Source organism: Poeciliopsis prolifica, unplaced genomic scaffold (genome assembly GCF_027474105.1).
Source record: "Poeciliopsis prolifica strain line A6 unplaced genomic scaffold, Auburn_PproV2 SCAFFOLD164, whole genome shotgun sequence".
Taxonomy (NCBI): Eukaryota; Metazoa; Chordata; class Actinopteri; order Cyprinodontiformes; family Poeciliidae; genus Poeciliopsis; species Poeciliopsis prolifica.
Window position 1 is genome coordinate 139,519 of NW_026562539.1, and position 20,235 is coordinate 159,753.

The 20,235-nt window shown below is 38.7% G+C and overlaps 1 protein-coding gene across 1 annotated transcript; it reads right to left on the reverse strand.

Annotated features, from left to right (window-relative positions):
- Positions 1–1,632: 1,632 nt before the first annotated feature.
- Positions 1,633–16,400, reverse strand: tbpl2 (TATA box binding protein like 2). Its single transcript, XM_055025892.1, is given in 8 exon segments — positions 1,633–1,700; positions 4,997–5,103; positions 8,567–8,734; positions 9,486–9,577; positions 9,664–9,751; positions 11,287–11,512; positions 14,714–14,903; positions 16,353–16,400. Coding segments are annotated over 8 exon segments (987 nt in total).
- Positions 16,401–20,235: the final 3,835 nt, after the last annotated feature.

Genomic DNA, 20,235 nt, shown 5'->3' on the forward strand with positions numbered 1-20,235 from the left:
TTGCTAATGTCAAGTTAATATGTCACCTCTGAATGACTTCAAGCTTTGTTTTGCTCTGCAGAAAATAGCAAACATCGAAACTAATAGGAACAGCGCAATAAAGGTGAAAACAGCCACGAATGAACGTGTTTCACAGGTGGCAGAGTGTTGTTGTTATTAGCGGCTGCGAAAAGTAACTGAAATTGTCACTTTAGTTTAACTTAGTTACTTTCCAAATCAAGTAATCAGTTACCCAACTAAGTTACTTTTTCAAGGAGTAATCAGTAATCTGATTAAAGTAACTAAGCCATCACTGCCTGTGTGTCTTCTGTGTGGAGAAAGTTTGGCTGTAATGAAAGAATATAATCTCAGAAGGCATCAAACTTCTCAGAAACACACAAAGACAAGAAATGGACATTACAGAGCAGCACAATAATGCATTTTCAGTTTATAGTGCATGCACTTTAATTTATGTATTTATCTTGATATTAACAAACATATTTAGGTTTTCAAAACAATAACAGTTTTTGCTGTTTGCCTGTTGAAAATGTTTTCCTTTGAGGTTACTGGCAGTCATATAAAACATTGCTTTGTTCTTTTAATGTACAGAACATGTTACTTTCTTTGAAGGAAGTTTGTTATTGTCTGTTTGCCGGTTGAAAAATAGTTTCACTTGATCCATAAAAAAATATTGCTTTATTAATTTTATTATTAAATAATATACACTGTGTTAGTTCTTGGTCCAATAGGCTTTGTGCAATCATTTCAGTATGTGTTAATAAACGTAGACACAAGCCGGTCCTCAGCTTGTAGCAAATTTGGATTTTTGGCCCTTGGTGTATTTGACCTTGATATCCCTGAATTAGATGAATGAAGGTAATAGTAGCAAAAACTGACCAGTAATTTCATATTGACACATAAAGCTATGCAATTTTTATAATTTGGATAAGCTTCCTTTGGGTCCAGCAAAGGGTGAGAGTGTGTCTGCAAGGGGCCAGATGGATTCTACAGCTCTTGGGGAAAAGCTGTTCCTTGGCCATGTGGTTCTGCTCTTTGTACACCTGTACCGTTACAATACAACTGGCTTTCGTTTGCAGTCTGCCAGTGTATATTAGATCCAGGTTTGATAACTGATTCCTCTTGATGCACTGGCCAGTTTTCACCATTTTGACCAAATCTTTTTTTTTTTCCTGGTCTGTGCAGTTGCCGTACCACACAGTCATACTGAGGCAGAAAATGCTCTCTAGAAACTTTTTTGAGGAACTGAGGAGGGAGTCAAGCCCTTTCAGTTTCCTTCAATGGGTCTTCATCAGAAAGAAGGTGTTCAACGACCAGATTAGGTCAGAAGTGATGTGGATGCCCAGGAATTTGATGTTGTCCACACACTCCTCCACCTTTTCTTGAATTGTAATAAATAATCTATACTTTCCTTCATCTCAAACCAAGGCAATGCACAGTTTAGAATCCCTCACCCCCCAAAAAAATTAGGTGGGTCAACATTTAAAAAATATATTTATTTTGTTCAAGGGAAGTCAACAAGTTCTAAACCAAATGTTCCTGTTTTTCAACCAAAGGAATGGTGTCACACTGAATTTAACATATCCACACACCATTAAACTCACATATTTTAATGACACAACAACAAAAATGCTGTCACTGCTTTCTAAAGCCCTTCAGGATGGGATAAATGTTCTCAAAGGCTTCGTAGATCTCTGCACGTTCTTAGCTCCTGAAAATTAAATTCACAAATAAAAAATATATAAATAAGATTCTGTAACAAAGTCAGATCAACTTTTAAAAAATTTATACGTCAACGCTTAATGTACAAAAATTCTTGGTAGGTCAAGAATTTTTGTCTCGTTCACAGCAGCGTTGTGAGAACCCTGCTGTGACCTTAGCAAGAACAACTTTTACATTCAAAACAATCAAATTAAAACAAATTCACTTTGTTCATAGATCACAAACTAAGTATTCTGAACTAAGTTTATTATGAATTAGTTGCTATTCATATTCCATTTGAAATCAAGTTAGAAAATGTATTTTAGTTCATGCACCAATCAACTTCCAGCACCTTCATTGTCTCCCATTTTCTTTGGTCATGTGAGCTATATTTTAATAAAGTCGAACCATACCAGAAGTCAATCTGGAATAATTTGCACATCTTGGGGAAAAATGTGGTGCCATATTTTACGCATATGTTGGTGTGTATAAAAATTAACGTGGCATGAAAGTTTGCGTGAATGTACTTTTTACCTGCTGTGAAACTGTGGCAGCCACGACAAAGCTGAACAACATTTAATAACATAAAATAAAATAAAATGAATGAACATGAATGTACACTTGAATGTAAATAGTAAATTTCTTCTGTTTTTGTCAGATGAAAATGTAATGCCAAAGCGCATGAAATACATCTGCAGGATCACTTTCATTCCCACTGAAAAAGAAAAAGTGGAGTTGGATCAGCAGATTAATTCCAAACAGCTCAGGTTTGATTATTTTAATGTTGTCAAATTATGTAGTCAACAATCACACTTAGATAAGAAGATTTGCAAAGGGAGCCAGGTGATTGTGGAGCGTTTTGGATCTGATTGACAACATCATCAAGGAAGGATTCAGATGAAGCATTTGTTCAGAGACCATGCTGGGAAATGTTGTTGATGGTATATTAGTGTTTTGGTTAAGCCAGACTGATCATCCTGGAGCACTGCGCAGAACTTAAAGAAGGATAGATATTAATAGAAAACCCATAAAACTGATAAAAATAATAATAAAAAAAATTACAGCCAGAAAGTGTAACTAACCCCTGAAAGCTAAACCCTGCCCATGGCAGAGACATGGCTGAGTGAGGGGACGAGCAGAGGGATGGGTGGAGGTGTGATCAGGACGAAAGAAGTACTCGTCAACTTACTCACTTAGAAAAATTGATAAACATAGTGACAGACTCCTCTCGTGATTTTTCTTTTTTTTTTTTTTCAAAACAACTAATAGTACATTTAGTAAATCTTATACTGTGTGGAGCAATGCATTTACATTGTGTAAAAAATTTATAAAGCAAGGAAAGAGTTGGCTCCAAGCTTCTGGCTTGTTTATGTTATAGCAACCGCTAACACCTGACCGAGCAACTGTCATGATAGCTGGAGATAAGCACCTACTATGCAGGGACAGAGCTTTAGGGATGCAGGCCTCTATCACGCCTGATGAGAGCTGGAGAAGACTGGCCCTCTCCTGATGAGCATACAGGTGATACGTACACCAAGCTGAGTTCGGTGTATGAATATAAAGCCCCTTTTCCACCGGCTCTGCTTTGCTCGACTCGCTTTCCGAGCATTACACACAGAATTTCATTTTAGGCTGGCCCTGCTTTTTAAGTCCCTGCATCGTCGGCCCTGGGTCCACCACCGGCCGTGCCGCCGCAAACGGCGCAACATGTCAAATTTGCTGCAACACTGCAATCGCGACCTGCTGCAGCCACCGCGCCCTGCTGCAGCCACCGCGCCCTGCTGCCAGCCATCGCGCCCTGCTGCAGCCACCGCTAAAATGTGAAACCATTGATCTCGCCTGGAACACAGCTGGAGATAGGCACCAGCACCTCCTGACCCCACTAGGGACAAGGTTGTTAGAAAATGAATGGATGGGGGAAACCATTGAAAGTTTGATTGAAACTAGAACCAGTCAGATTGGAAGAAATACGGCTTTATTTTTTCTCAGTGGACTTGAACATCAGATGAATCATAATTAAACATATTGAGAAGTGTTAATGCACTTCAACTCTGTAATTTCCTGTAATTTAGCCACATTGTTTCAAATTAGAAATGTTTCATCAGCACATTGGGGTCATGTGATTCCTGCTCCATAAAGGTGAAGGTTTCTGGACGTCCTGAAGGTAAAACACGGTCTTGCAGACAGGAAGAAGGACACTAATGACACATCCTACAACTCAGAGGCTGCAGGAAGAACCACACTGATGGTCTGCAGTTTGACAACATCTGAAAACACATAGGAATATTATGAATGAATTCTGACACTATTAAGTTATTTGTAACATTCTGGCTAAAATTAGTGCATGTGCATTTGGCACTGTATTACACTGTAGTTTAATACAAAAATTGTTAGCTCACCTGCACCTCCTGTTGCAAGGTGAAGATCAGCTGCTGTCCTCACCACAATAAAGCTTTCTTGAAATCTCAGAAAAATCACAATCAGGCTATAAAATAAATGCCCTGCTCTCTCTTCTTCTTTTGTCTCAAAAAACAACTTTTACTAAGTTGCATAGTAACGAAGCACAGCCCATGACGCCTGAAGTCGGCGCGCAATACCCCCACTGGAGTGTCGCCAAGTCAGGCTGGTGAAAATGTGGTCACACTGAAGGAGAGCCGAGCCGAGCTGCTGAAGTAGATCCAATGGAAAAAGGGCGTAGGTTTCCCAGTCAGAGTTGAAACCTTACAGTTGACACCAACTGATTGTAGTGATGTAATAGGTGTAAAATATCGCATAGAACGTTGTGCTACAGAACTGGTTTTATTTTCACACATATTTAAGTTTATGACAAAAATTACAATATATCTTTTTTCCAGCACACACTTGTTTGTGAATAAAACCATAGGTGTGATGTAGAACTTAGAAAAACTTTCTTTTTAGTTTTGTAATGGCCTCACAATAGCAGGAAAAAACCTTCCTCACCCCAAACACAGACATGGTTCTGCTGCAGAGAAAACTTTTGACGGGCTGCCCAGTGCTGAATTAAATGTCCAGTTCACTGCAGGCAGCCCGAGTCAATCCCACTGCTGTTGGTCAGAATCAGACATCTTCATATAAAGAAATCGCGACGCACTGGTACCACTGTTCACGGTTTGCTCAGTGTTTTACCTTAACCTAATGTTACCACCAGGCGGTTCACACCACTGCTGATGGGATCTGGTGAGCAGTTGTTAATAGAAGTTACTGCAGATTAAGCCGATAGCATGTGGAGCTCACAAAATATCACAAACATTCGCAAAAATACTGTAGCAATGTATACAGATTTAATTACCTGTCAGAACCACCTTCCCAGATACAAAGATGAGCAGGACGATGCGAGGTTTCACCATTCGGTAGATGAGTCCTGGGAATAACTCTGGTTCATAACTGGAAGACATCATTCACACAGTCCATTAGAGTAAGACCAATGAGTTAGATAATTAAACACCACATTTCAGGTTTACTGAAGACCAATTCATAGGACAATATTTTAGGATAATACAACATCTAATGAGAAAAACAACGTTTATTCAGTGAGACAAAAATTTCTGTTGCGATAAAATCCCCAGAGTCAGTTATAGTGCCACCCCTTCTGTTCTGAGAAAACCCATTTCAGTCGCTTGTATCCGCCACCTCGTTCTTTTGGTCATGACCCAAAGCTCATGACCATAGATGTAAGCTGGGACCGTAGATCAATTGGTAATTCGAGAGCTTCGCTTTTTGACTCAGCTCTCTTCATCACGACAGACCAGTACAGCGCCCGCTTCACAGCAGACGCGGCACCAATCCGTCGTTGATCTCCCGCTCCCTTCTTCCCTCATTCACTTTGGGCAGGACATGCAGATCTCGACCTGATTAAGCAAACATCATCCGCAAAAAGCAGAGATGGTGGGCCGGGACCCTCAGTAGCCCAACACCATGCAAGCCCCATTTACATGACAATGATGCAACGAAAATTGAATTTTTGTTCCATTAACCCATTTACATGAAGACATTCTAATTACAATTTTTGTTTAGACAGTGATATGATGATTTGTTTTTTATGTTCTTCTTTGATAAATTGTATGTTTTATATTCATTTTATACTCTGATATACCTTTAACCTACATTGTGTAACTAACTACTCATGCTCCGAGCTCATGGATTTCATTCATGAAGCTCGTGGACAACGGGGGTCGAGCGCCGATGGAGGAACGCTGATGGAGGAACGCTGATGGAGGAACGCTGATGGGGGAATGCTGATGGGGGAACGCTGATGGGGGAACGCTGATGGGGGAGCGATCACGCTCTGAATTTGTGGCGATTACACGACAGGGTGTGGCAGCGCTCTGATTGGTCGACTCGTCTGGGAGAAGGAAATTGGTCATTTCCTTTCTTCCATGCGGAGTCGATTGTTAATGAGTATAAAGGCGGAGGTCTGGCAGAGTCTGCTGTGGGTTTCGTACGGACGCCCAGCCACGTGTATGCTGCTCTGCCCAGACTGACGGCTCTCCAGTCTTTGAGTCACGATAAGGAACTGAAGGAATTTAAGCATCACGTATTGTTTGTTGTGTGAATGAGTTTGCTGTAATCTGTGGCAGAGTAAAAGGACACATTTATTCTTGCAGAACAGCGTGTTGTCATTATTTAGCACCGATCAACCCGATCCTGTCTAAATTTCACAAAACAGACAGTAACAGTACACACTGAAAATATGCAATACCCTCGCCATGCCACTAATTGGTGCTCTCACATTGCGCTCTCCTTTCTTTTATGTGGGAAATTCTATTCATATTCGCCTAAATTTTAATTTGATTATTATTATTTTATCATTTTTTTTAGTTACAGCCAATAGTGACTCAGTGTGGCATTGTTTAAAATTACAACAATCAAAGACAATATGATAAACATCTACTCGGGAAAAGCTAGCCTTCCTGTGATTACTTTGTAGACTCCAGTACAAGATGGACCAGAACGCGTCATCAATCCATCGGTGAGAAGATGGTGAACTCCATGGGTGACAAATATAACAAACATTTTTAAAAGTAATTTTGAGTTTTGGTGTTTCACAATCAGCATTTATTAGGTAAAAGGGACATTGCAACATATTTAGACCAACATGTTGAACTAGTTGTGGATCCTTTTAAACTGTTTTATAGAATCTATAAACTATGAAAGTTAAACTTTTTGAATGGAATTCTGGGAATTCAACAACTGTTCTATGGTATTCAGATATTTTGGAAATAGTCTGTATATACCCGTTTTACTTTCTGTATGAAACTTTTAGGTTGTTTCCAGATATCAGAAGTGGCTTGATGCTAGTCAGCAAGTATTAACAGGTGTGAATTTAGTCTTGGTCCCTTTAGCTTTTCCTACCGTCAAACATTTGATGAAGAATCAGACAACTCAAATATTTACTGATGTCATACTCCTAAATACATATAACTAAAATAATTTCATATTATAAAAAAATTTCTAGTCAGTAATGAGACAGCTTTAACAGAAATGTATTAGATCAGCATCAGCAAAAACATTTTGGTCTAATAAGAACTTACATGATAAGCACCACACAACTTTGGTTGAATGTTCTTTAAAATAGAATATTTGAACATCTAAAGACATAACATTTCTACACTTCTTGTTTCTGAAACATCCTTCAACAGTAACAACTTGGTGCATAAACAACATTTGCAACTTTAGACATGTTTTATAGTGACTTAAAAATGTGCAGTTTATAGTCAGTCTTTTCTTATCAGTGGGGATTCTCTCCCAACATGTTAGATATGAACTTGAGAAAGAAATCCTTTATTCATTCTCTTAGTGCTTATTAAAGCCAAATGTAGATTTTTGTGTGTGCGTGTGTGTGTGTGTTTTGCTTCTCATTGATACATTGAATCATGTATTCTTTGTAACACAGTACTTCATCTTGTTTGGATGATTACCTGATTGTTCATCAGAAGTTGAAAGAAGTTACTCTCAATGTTTTCATGTAACTGATCCATGGAAGTGTTCCTGAGCAAAATTTCAGGGAAACTAACTGTTGTGGACAGGCGTAGCGCGGGATCACGTGGTGTCATTAGTGATTGTAGATCACCTGTTGCTCACCTGGGTGACTTTAGTGAGTGGGTGATGGGGGAAGGTCTACCTTTTTGCTGACCGCCTTAAGTTAGAATGTTTTTGTCTCTGAAGAGAGGGAGGAAAAAAGGAGAAAAGAAAAAAAAAAAACCTTGGTATTTTTTTCTATGTTGCATGCCTTTGTGTTTTGTGTTTATGATGTAAAGCACTTTGAAATGCCTTGTAGCTGAAATGTGCTATACAAATGAAATTTGATTGATTGATTGATTGATCACTGTTTAATGGTACAGATCCGTTTTTTTATGCCGCTTGGACGTTTTTTTATGCCGCTTGGACACAGTTCTGCTTGGATATTGACAAAAGTAAATCATCTAAATGCATCCTGAATTGCGTTTTGATCAGCTGGTGCGTCAACAAGGATTCCCCTATTCAGTCGCTCGGCGACTTTGTTTGACAGACTAACTGCCTTTGAAAAGATTCAATCCTGCACATCATTTGTATCAGAAAGTTTCATTCTTGCCACACAAGACCTCTTGTATGTCTCTCCATACGCTTGTCTGAGAAATAAACTTGACACCAGCTTTCTATTGTCCACTCTTCTACTTCAAAAATTGCAACAAATCTGCCTTTCTTTAATAGAAATCAGTCTGCTCAACTGATTGAGTGTGACTTTAGCTGGACTCTTACAGGGTCTCTACTGTTGACTAAATGTTTATATTTTCAAAAGATCCAATTATGTATGAATGAACCCGTAAAAGTCTGGTGATGGTTTACAACATGAAGCTCATAAATGTACCTGCTGAATTGTTGGTGGGTGAGAAGCAGTCCCTCCAGTCTGATGGGGAAGCAGACGTCGCAGCTGGCCACCATGTTCTGAATCTTAAAGTCGAGAAACCGGGCAGGGAAGCCAAGTTTCTGGACCACCCGGGCATATTTCCTCGCTGCCAGACGGGACTGCTCCTCACTGCAGCCGCTCAAACACACAGAACAGACCAGGGCTAAACAGCTTTTGAAGCAGTACATGGAACTGTTTGGAGGTCTTTCCATATTCAAAAACTAAACTAATTTCAAAAATAATTGTCCCTCACATGAAATTTCCAGATTTTTATGTACTCAATAGTGGGCGAAGCCAAACACTTTTATGGCTCCCCTGCAGATTATTGTTTATATCTGGACATTTCGAGATATGAACAACGCTGGAGAGCAGAAAGACTTTTCTTTTACATGCCATCCATTGCTGTGCTGCCACAGCAGCACGATTCCATTAACTACTTGAAACCTGGAGATGTAGGTGTAAAAACCCCAAATTAAGCTCCTTATTTATTGTATCTCTTTTTCGCCCTCATTGACTTTATTTTGTATAATACATGTTCAATTTTTTATTTGATACCTTGGAGCACAGCAGCATGGAAAATTCCAATTTCTTGACATTTACATAAGGTTGGCTCTAAATCATACATGCATCATTCCATTGTACTTTGATCACATCACTGAAGCCTCACCCACTCAGAGAAAATACTGAGAACTATTGGATAACTCCTCCAGCATCTCATAGAATCTCATGGAACATTTACATCTTTTCAATTGGTCATTCTAAAAAGAATAAAACTTTCTTAAATTCTCTTAAAATAGAACATAAAAAAGTCAAAGACTTTTAAATTCAATTCTAAGATAAAAATTCAACAGCCTGATCCAGATAAATAGAAGAGACTGACCTTTTGGCTCCTGTACAGACCATCTTCCCTGAGCTGAAGATCAGTGCCGTTGTTCGAGGCTCGCGGATCCTCATGATTACAGCTGCAAAGCGCTGGTAAAAATGGGTGAAAATCAATAACTTAAATACATACAGATCGAAAATGAGAAGGTAATTGGTGGAGGATCATAACTGTGTACCTTTGGATTGTACTCTGCATTTCTGGCTTGCAGTGCAATGAATTTTAGATCCAATGGACAGCCAAGGTTTACAGTAGAAACAATGTTTCTGGGCAAAGAACAAAAGATAACTGTGCCTTGCAAATAGAAAAGTATTCAGTTAAATAATTACTGCTTAAACTCTTTGTACAACCAAAAATGTCAATATCTTTTTATTGGATACTCAACCAATTTTTTTATCCATTGCTTTTTGCTTTTATACATTTAAAAAAATATAGACAAAGATGTAGACTTTTAAGCTGATATCCTATACGTGATTATATAATTTAATATCAAACAAAATGAGCGACTGTGATTCAGTGGGATCAGTGTAGGGTCATTGTTAAGGTTTCTACAACGGAATGGTTGCCAATGGAGATTAAAGGACTTCTCAAATACATGAGAAAGAACCAAAGCAATACTCCAGATATTTTTTGATGGGAAGATAACATTAAAACATGATGTAAAGCTCAGAAAGTCCATTTTAGATCATTCTGCTCCTTGTTTCTGAAGAACAATAATAAGAAAATAAAATGAAAAGTCCTCGACTCAGAGATTATTTTAGTGTGAAGTGAAAAATGTGTTATTTCTTTTGACAATTTTATGTAATTATTTTAGTCATTTAACATTATAATTGTTAAGTCTGATAAAGTATGTAGGCCAAGAACCAGTCAGAAAGGTTTCCTCTCTCTACAGCAGTTGCAGCAGACTGATGAGTGGACTAATGTCTCACCACAGGTACCAAAGCAAGGAGAAGGAGTTTGTTAAATAGTTTCGGTAAATACAGTAAGATGGAATAAGCCCAAAGGTCTAACAAATTTCTCCATTGAATGTTAGAAGCTCAGAGTACGTACAAGGTCTAATAATGTTTTTGGTATGGAAAATTGTTCCATTAGTATCCTAATTTTTGGAAACTCCCATATTTTGAACAAGAAGATGTTTGTCAACTACATAATTAACTGACCTTTCAGTAAGGAAGAGGTTGCATCCTGTCCATCCTGTGGCTACATGACTGGGCATTAAACCTGTTCAACTGGAATTGACTCTGGGCCAGGGAGTGACCACATTGTGTAAAGAATCCTATATATTGTGAGAGCTTGCAGAACTCATTGTAGGTACAGGTGTTGTGCTGTGGCTGCTGTGTGCTCTGTTTGCAAACGATGAAATAAAAGAATTTTGCTCTTTGCTATTTGTCAGAGTCTCAAGCCTGATCTGTTTCACACAGATTAGAATTTTTTTTCCACATAAGTTTATGATCTAAACTAAAAATACATTATGAAACATATAAAGTTTTAGCCATAACACACCTAAGAGCACCTGGTGATGTGAGGCAGTTGGCTCTGCTTAATTCCAAAAGCCTATGTTATAATCTATAATATTTATATATATATAATATTAGATTAAAAAACATTTCTTGTTCTCATCCTCATATATGGACCAGCTGATGTCCCCAACAATCTTATTTTTACCTCCTAATCTACATTTGTCTCTGCACTACAATTGTAATATCCAGCCTGGGTCAGCAAACTCCAAAAATATGATCCCCAACTGTACAAACCCTGACAAAGTACATAGAATATATTTCAGTGGCATTCCTAAACTTACTGTAGCTGTGGAATGATTCCCGATTTCTCTGTCACAGGGGTCATTGGAGTCATCGGGGTCATTGGAGTCATAGGACAGAACGAGGAAACATTGCTCTTCGATCCCAAATCGACTGTGACTTGACGTTTCACTGCAGCCGTATCATGCAAATTATTATCCAGATTTATGCCACTTTCCTCCAAAACATCAAGCTCAACATTTTGATTTGTGGCTGCTGTAGCGAGGACTAAAAGAAAAATAAAAGACCTTAGAAAGAGAAATAAACTGTGAAGTTTAGTTATTTTTACAAAGTGTGCCATGTGCCCTAAAAATTAGAATGTTGGAGTTATTTCAGTAAGTTTGAAATGTGAAATCTGACTGTATGTTACAGTTACTTTTAGGTCATTGCCAAAACTTTTCAGAAACATTGTGAGTTAATTGAGATGCCTTTACAACAGATCAAACTTTGCTTCAACTGACTGAAGATGTGGCTTTAAAATCACAGTATTTGCTGTGCTTCTATGGTATGATTTACGTCAACAAATATTTTTAAGGCTTGAAAGTCATGTGAGGTTTTTATTATCCAATTGTTTTTGGACATTTTTGGTTGTATTTTGTGTGATGAACAAAAGTAGTATATCCAAAACCTGAGTAGACAAAGCGTAAAATACTTTTGGGGAGAATGGACTAAGTTCAACTAGCAGGTATGACGACCCTCCCCTTTATTTAGGCAACTGCATACAATTGTTATGAGACCATAAATTCAGCACATCCCTCTATTTTACTGTCCCTGTATTTGCTGCATGTGGTAATGTGATGAGTATGTTTATTTAAAAATATATATTTATTTAAATATATATAGTTTGAGGGTTACTGCCCCGAGGGCCCCGATGACCACAGGCACCACTGTGGTCTTCACCTTCCAGGCCCTCTCCAGTTCTTCCCTGAGGCCCTGGTATTTCTCCAGCTTCTCCTTTTTCCTGATGTTGCAATCACTTGGTATTGCTACATCTACCACAACGGCTTTCCTCTGTTGTTTATCCACTACAACAATGTCTGGTTGGTTTGCCATTACCATTTTGTCTGTCTGGATCTGGAAGTCCCACAGGATCTTAGCTCTGGTGTTCTCCACCACCTTTGGGGGTGTTTCCCACTTTGATCTCGGGGTTTCCAGTCCATATTCTGCACAGATGTTTCTGTACACAATGCCTGCCACTTGGTTATGTCGCTCCATGTACGCTTTCCCTGCCAGTATCTTGCACCGTGCTGTGATGTGCTGGACTGTCTCAGGGGCCTCCTTGCACAACCTACACCTTGGGTCTTGTCTGGTGTGGTAGATCTGGGCCTCTATTGCTCTGGTGTTTAGACTTGTGTGTGTGTGTGTGTGTGTATATATATATATATATATATATATATATATATATATATATATATATATATATATATATATAAATTTGCTCATTTTCTGCATCAGAATGCCAACAGGCATGCTTTGACAGTTTTCTTTCAATTTTCAAAAGAATATGCTGAATTGCCTAAAGATGTATTCTTTATTTATTAAATTATCACCGACTAGTATCCTTAAGTTGTTTCATTTATTTATGTATTAGCTATTCATATCTGCATTGCATTTTTTTTGTCTTGCTCATTTATATTCTTCCAGGCCACATAAAAAATGCTATAGGAGGAGTACTGTATCCATTACTCATAAGGATGCGCCGACCAGCTGGCAGGAGTGTTTCTGGACATTTTCAATCTGTCCCTGCAGTTCACCATGGTTCCTGAGTGTCTCAAGTCTTCCACCATCATCCCTGTACCGAAGAAGACGACCATCACCAGCCTGAACGATTACCGGCCCGTCGCTCTGACCCCGGTGATCATGAAGTGCTTTGAGAGGATTCTTCTGAGGTACATCAGACACTTCATCCCTGCAGACCTGGACAGCCTCCAGTTCGCCTACAGAGCGAACCGGTCAACAGAGGATGCTGTCTCCATCACTCTGCACACAGCCCTGACCCATCTGCAGCATCCCAACACTTGCGTCAGGATGCTATTTGTAGACTTCAGCTCAGCATTTAACACCGTCATCCCAGACAAGCTGGTGCTGAAGCTACTCAAGGTGGGGCTGCCTGCTTCACTGTGCCACTGGATCAGAGACTTCCTCACCAACAGGCGTCAGGTGGTGAGAATAGGTGGCTCAACATCGTCCCCACTGGTCCTCAACACAGGCACGCCGCAGGGCTGTGTGCTCAACCCAGCTCTCTTCACCCTGTTTACACACGACTGTATTGCCATCCACCCCACCAACACAGTCGTCAAGTTCGCGGACGACACAACAGTAGTGGGTCTCATTTCAGACAACAACGAGACCCACTACAGAGAGGAGATTCTGCAGCTCACTCAGTGGTGTTCAGCCAATAACTTGGTGCTGAACACAGGGAAGACCAAGGAGGTCATTGTGGACTACAGAAGGTCCAGGAGGACGGATCACACTCCCCTTCTCATAGATGGAGAAGAGGTGGAGCGTGTGGACAGCATCAAGTTCGTGGGCCTCCACATCACGTCTGACCTCTCCTGGAATACCAACACCTCCCACCTGGTGAAGAAAGCACAACAAAGGCTCTTCTTCCTCAGGAAACTGAGACGTGCTGGACTTTCTTCATGGCTGCTCGTGAACTTTTACAGGGCGATCGAGAGCGTCCTCTCTGCCTCAACGTGACTGTGTGGTATGGTGGCTGCACAGCACTGGAGAGGAAACAACTGACACGGGTGGTGAGAACAACACAAGGCATTGTGGGATGCCCCCTCCCGGACCTGGACTCTATTTACATAGGCCGGGTCAAGAGAGCTGGATCCATAGCCATGGATTCCAGCCACCCGGGCCACAGACTGTTTGTGGCTGCCATCAGGCCAGCGGTTCAGGAATATACGGACTACAACAAACAGACTGAGAAACAGTTTCTTCCCCACAGCCGTCAGAGCCATTACTCCCTGCCGCCCCCTCCCACATATCATAACCTCACATACACCCCCCCATATTGTTCTGCATTTGCACTGTCACATCATCTGCACTTTACCATAATTGGACCTGCTGCTTCTTCTTTGGTGTGGTTGAGTGTCTTTAGTTAATTTTAGTTTTATATATTATTATTATTATTGTGTGTTTGTTTATTTAATATTGTATATATATTTGACTTTTTGCACGGGAGTTGCAATAGAAATTTTGTTGAATCCTGTTCAATGACAATAAATGCTATTCTATTCTATAGGAGGAGTACTGTATCTATTACTCATAAGGATACACAGTATTGCTTTTGAGCTAATATTCATTCATCTTTGTGACACAGATATGTTATTTATTTGACTGTACAAGTAGCAGTTATTCTTGAATATACATGCCCTTACGAACAAAAAAAGCTTATTGGATAATAACATACCCCTTTAATACCTGTGCTGCTAGAGCTTTGATTGCTGAAGTCATCAGGTAGGAAGCTGAGGTCTAGATCATTACCCAACCTGCCACTTGTTTCAGTCTCACCCAGTAGATTGGATGAATTCTGTGAGTTGGTGCTTGATGCTTGTGATTCTTTGAGAGAGCTTTGAAAATCAAGCTCCTCCTCAACCTTGTAGCTCGGATCCTGCATGAAAACAAAGTAAAGAAGGGTTACTGTGGGGCTTCCAGCAGGAGGCCTAACACTGTCAAATTATGGCCAAGAATATTGTTTTCAAAATAAGCCTGTTGGTGATGAAAAAATAAGTCTAAAATAAGTTTGATGAACCATTTCAATTATCTTTCCTTCAAACTGCCCTTAATCGCAGGGAAAGAGTGAGAGAATGCTGCATTCTTCTGGATGTAAATGTCAGATGTCTCTCCAGAGCCACAATTTGGAGCCACTTCTCCAGTGTGGTGCCACTGACCCAAGTGCTCCAAATGATCACAATCAGTGCAGTTCCTTTTACCTCCCATCAAACACAACAGCTGTCCTCTGTTGCTTATAATCTCCTGATGGTTGGCCATTACCATTTTGTCTGTTGGTGTCTGGAAGTTACCAAATGCTGTGAGCAAAGCTGTCAGCTGACCTGAGGTTCAACTACAATTTCCAATCTAAAGTTTAGACATCATTTCATTAATCTGCTCACTACAACAGAAATATTTATCAGTTTACTGTTTATGAATATCTCCAAGCAATTCATTTTAGATTCCAGCTAAGTTGTTCTAAGATTAAGTTAGTAACTAATTTTATACAACACTAAATGAGACACTATATTTGATGTCAACCAAACTTCTTGATGTCTGAGCAAAATATCTATCTGGACCCAGGATGTCAGAAATCTGTAGCCAAGTGCATCTCTATTCATCTGAAAAGGTATTTCAGCATTTCAATTCCATATGTTAAATTCATTCTACAAAGCATTATATATTATGTCATCTGTTTTTCAAAACACAAAATTCAGGTTAAAAGACAACAGAAATATTGAACACGCCAAACAAATGACTATAAATTATTGTGCTCCCACCTACAAAATTATGTTGAGGACTGCTGATTTGAACTCTTTTACATAACCTCCACAAAGAAGTTAGTATCAAGAAGCTATCTATACACAAAGCACTGTAATGTAAGCATATAAATATGTTGATTAGGAAGAAAAAGTGTGGCTCAGGCAATATGCTATTTTATTGTAAATACAAGAAATGTAAACAAAATGGTCAATACATCAATGTTTGACATACTGAAATACATTGCTGAAATTAATAAGTCATTCAATCTTCTTATATTTGTGTAAGTGAATCGTGGGGTCCTGAAAAACTTGTCAGACTGCACAATATCACAAGCTCCTTAATACGGCAAGATATTTTGAATACAAAATTTAATTATTTTGTTTAAAAAAATTCAGTTAGATCTTTTTAAGTACAACACTAAATGAGTCATTCAATAAATCAATGTAGTTAAACCTTAAGCTTTATTTATTTTTGAAAATGCTTATGGAGTAAAATATGGTTTTAAGTTTAAGCTTGTGTGTTTATTTAAGTTTCCCTCCCAGTTCAGGTCCAGGTCCACTTCTCCAGCTCAGGACTATATACTTACATTTGCGATAGAATCATCAAAGTAACGTTCCAGTGCCATATCATCCATGATCCTCCACAATATGCCTAATTAAGATGTCAGGACTATTTCTGCACACGCAGAGCTGCACAGCTGTAACCAATCATGCATTCAGACCTTTTAACCGTCGGAGCTGCTGCCGTCTCTCAGCAACACCTTCTTGTTGGTGCGTTCCTTCACAAAATATGTGCAAATTTTGTCTATATTGTGAGGATTAAATTGGGGCGCAAATAAAATTTATTTAAAAAAGATTTATATTGCCTTGATCAGATCAGTGTTGGATTAAGGATGTGTATTTTACAGCAGGCTGTGAAAACAGTGAAAAGTAAAAAAGAAATAATTCAGAATCAAGCTTTGAGATTATGCTGTGGAGCTTTGAAGACTTCTCGATCTTTGGAAGTTCAGGTGGAAATGGGGAAAATTCCTTTATATTTAAGACAAAAGCAAATTATGCATAAATTGGGTGAGTTTGCACGGACATAAGGAGGAGAATAATGGAGTACAATGTTCCCTCTAAGCTGCGCCTGCGCAATCGCGCACTGCTCACATATTCTCAGCGCACAAGAAAATCCATGTAGCGCATATAATAAAGTCCAACGTAAAGTAGACATTGAGCTCAGACATCAGTTTTGACTATGGACCAATAAAAATTTTTTCCGTACTACTTTGTGATCGAACTCAGTGAGTGACAGGAATCCAGCCAATGATACGATACGGTTCACTTTCGCTACGCAGCCAATCAGCGCACGCTGATTGGCTGTGTGTACGTGGGTTACATGCCTTGGTCATAATGCGCCGTGCAGGTGAGAATAGTGCGGTAGAGTTAAGAAATATAAAGCCATCACCTTATCATGTCTACGTGGGACATCCACTCACCAAACCAAAGTAAAAAAAAAGAAATGCACTTCTTCTAAGATCAAATGGAATCAAATCAAATGAAAGAAATGGTCTGCATTTGATATTGAAATGTTGAGTTCAGACTTTTGACTATGGATAAGCAGACATTTGTACACTGGCAAAGAATTATGAGGCCATTCTCCTCCACCCACAGATTATGGAGGCTATTAACAGTCAATATGCTGAATTCAAGTACATAAAGCAAGAAGCAGACTGACCATCAACCTGGGCTAAGTGAACAACCACTGGAGAAGTGAGAAGAAGTGAGAAGAAGTGAGAAGATGTGAGAAGTGAGAAGGGCAGACGTGAAAAAAACTGTAATTAAATATTTTACAAGAATTTATACTGCATCACAAGCTACAGAAAACATTTCATTGTGCAAAATGTGAATGTTTTAATATGAACAAACATTTATGTCTGAAAGGTGTAATGTCTCATTTCTCACCCTGGCTGAAGCAGGACTCTTACTTATAGCATGCATCTCATGAACAGCAATGTTTTCTCTTTTTTTTTTTTGTTATTTTAATTGAGCAAATCACTTAAATTAAAAGCAAACGAATGAAAATTGCTGATGTAATTTGATTTTTTAAATAAGCCATGCAACTTTCTATGATCCCAGATTTATGATACTTGTGCGTGGCCACGCCGTGTACACTGATGATGCTCACAGTGGTCCTCAGTGTGCTCAGGAAGCTTTTTCATGTGTACGCCCAGACACATGAAAAATTAGAGGGAACATTGATGGAGTAGTAAGAATCCTTGCTTGGAGAGTGGAAAAGCTCAAATAGACCCTTTTGCATGGGCAGCAGATAAATGCATTAGGGAAAAAGGTAAACAGGGAAAGAGATACTGTGCCGCAAATGTGCCTTATCCAATTACACCTTTTTGGTTGTTTCCATGTGCGAATGTTGATCTAGAGCCCTGGTGTCAAACTCCAGTCCTCGAGGGACCTGCAGTTTTTAGATGTGTCACAGATACAAAACACTGGAATGAAATGGCTTCAGTACCTCCTCCTTGTGTAGATCAGTTCTCCAGAGCCTTAATGACCTAATTATTCTATTCAGGTGATGCAGCAGAGGCACATCTAAACGTTACAGGACACTGGTCCTTGAGACTGGAGTTTGACACCCCTGATCTAGAGGTTTATAAAGAAATGCAGGTTTATAAAGATAATAACTGGGTAAGTTTTGTAAATGACAGAATTAAGAGTATGTATAAATCCTTTACAATTACATATACAGATGGTTCAAAAGATTAAATTTACAATAAAACAGGATTTGTTTATGCTATTCCTGAACTCAGTGTATTTAAGAAGCAAAGAGCTGACCACTGTAGTGGAAATGTTAACGATTCTATACTATATGGCCTTACACAACTTATTTTGCTCTACCCACGTAGAGCAAAATAAAATTGAAAAAGTACTGATATTTTCAGATTCATTATCATCATTAATGTCCATTTTAAATGTCTCATCTGACAGTCGAATGGAGTTGGTATATGAAATTTATGAAGTATGACACAAGCTCAAATAAAGATTAGGTTTATGTGGATACCTGCTTATAAAGATATAGAAGGGAATGATATGGCAAATCTTTTAACTAAGGTGTCCTTAAAACAAAGTGGAATTTTGGTAATAGCCTATTGTAAATATGAAATAAAATCAATTATTCAGAGCAAAATTAAATCTGAATACAACAATTGTGGGATGAAGGAAGTAAAGATCGTCATTTATTTTATGCACATAAGAAAGTTAGGAATATGGAAATAATTGGAGAAAATCAAAAAGATCAAGTAGTAATGACAAGATTGCGACTCGGACTGGATTAAATAAAACTTTACATTTGATAGGTAAACATCCAACAGGTAGTTGTGAGTATGGTATGGATATGGAAACACTAGAACATGTAATAATTCATTGTGAAAAATATGCAGTAAATAGAGAAAAGATAAAAAAATTAGGAAATATGATATAGAGACATTAAAACTCAATAAGATATTAATTAAACATAAAATAAATAAAGCAGTTCTAAAATTTTTGAAGGAAAAGGGTTAGGGAATTTAAATTAAAGGGAGGTTCTCTCTGGCCTACACTCCAGCATAGTAGATGGCGATAATACACCTTAATGTTAGATGTCACCTGTCAGTAAAAATCAGAAAGATGTCTATATTATGTTAATGTCAAAAAAATAATAATTTTGCAATTGCAGTGTTTCCATTAAATAAGAAATTTATTATATGAACAAGGTTGTTAGTACGATGGGTCAATAAAAATAACAGCAGTGATGGATGTAAACAGTGAGCTCCGGTCCCAATACTCACACCCTCAAACCTGGTTTGAGGGTGTGAGCCCTTGTGTCCTTCAAATGCATGTTCATGTTGAAGGGTCTGAGTGCATAGTGTGCCCCAATTCTTCATATCTGTGTTTCACCTCGCCCCTTTAGGGTCCTGCAAATATCCAGGCCGACTTCTATACTTGGGCCCAGTCCCAATACTCAGCCTGCACCCTCTGACCCTCTCTGAAGTGTGGACTAAATTGAAGTGAACATAAGATGATTGATAGGGTTACAAGTGTGCAAAAAATTTTAGAATTGGGACAGTTTGCCCCCGTGTCGCAACTTCGACATCCAAAATGGCGAGACTACTCCCTGTTTAGGCATTTGTTCTTCTAAAAAGTACTGCAACTGCAACACAATTTATTTTAAATGTACAGGAGAGGTATTTTTGCTTACCAAAATAATTGCAGGAGACAATTAACTGTTCAAAAGTGTTTTGTTATAACTTCTTGAATACCGAGCAAAATTTTATATAATCACACATGTTCACTAGTTTAAAATATATATAGTTCAATAGTTTCTTTGAAAACTGATTTTTAATTTACTTATTTCTTTTTTTGACAGATACAGCTTGCTCTGTGAATGTTACCTTATGTCCAGGATGGCAAAAAATACACATTAAAATTGACTAATAA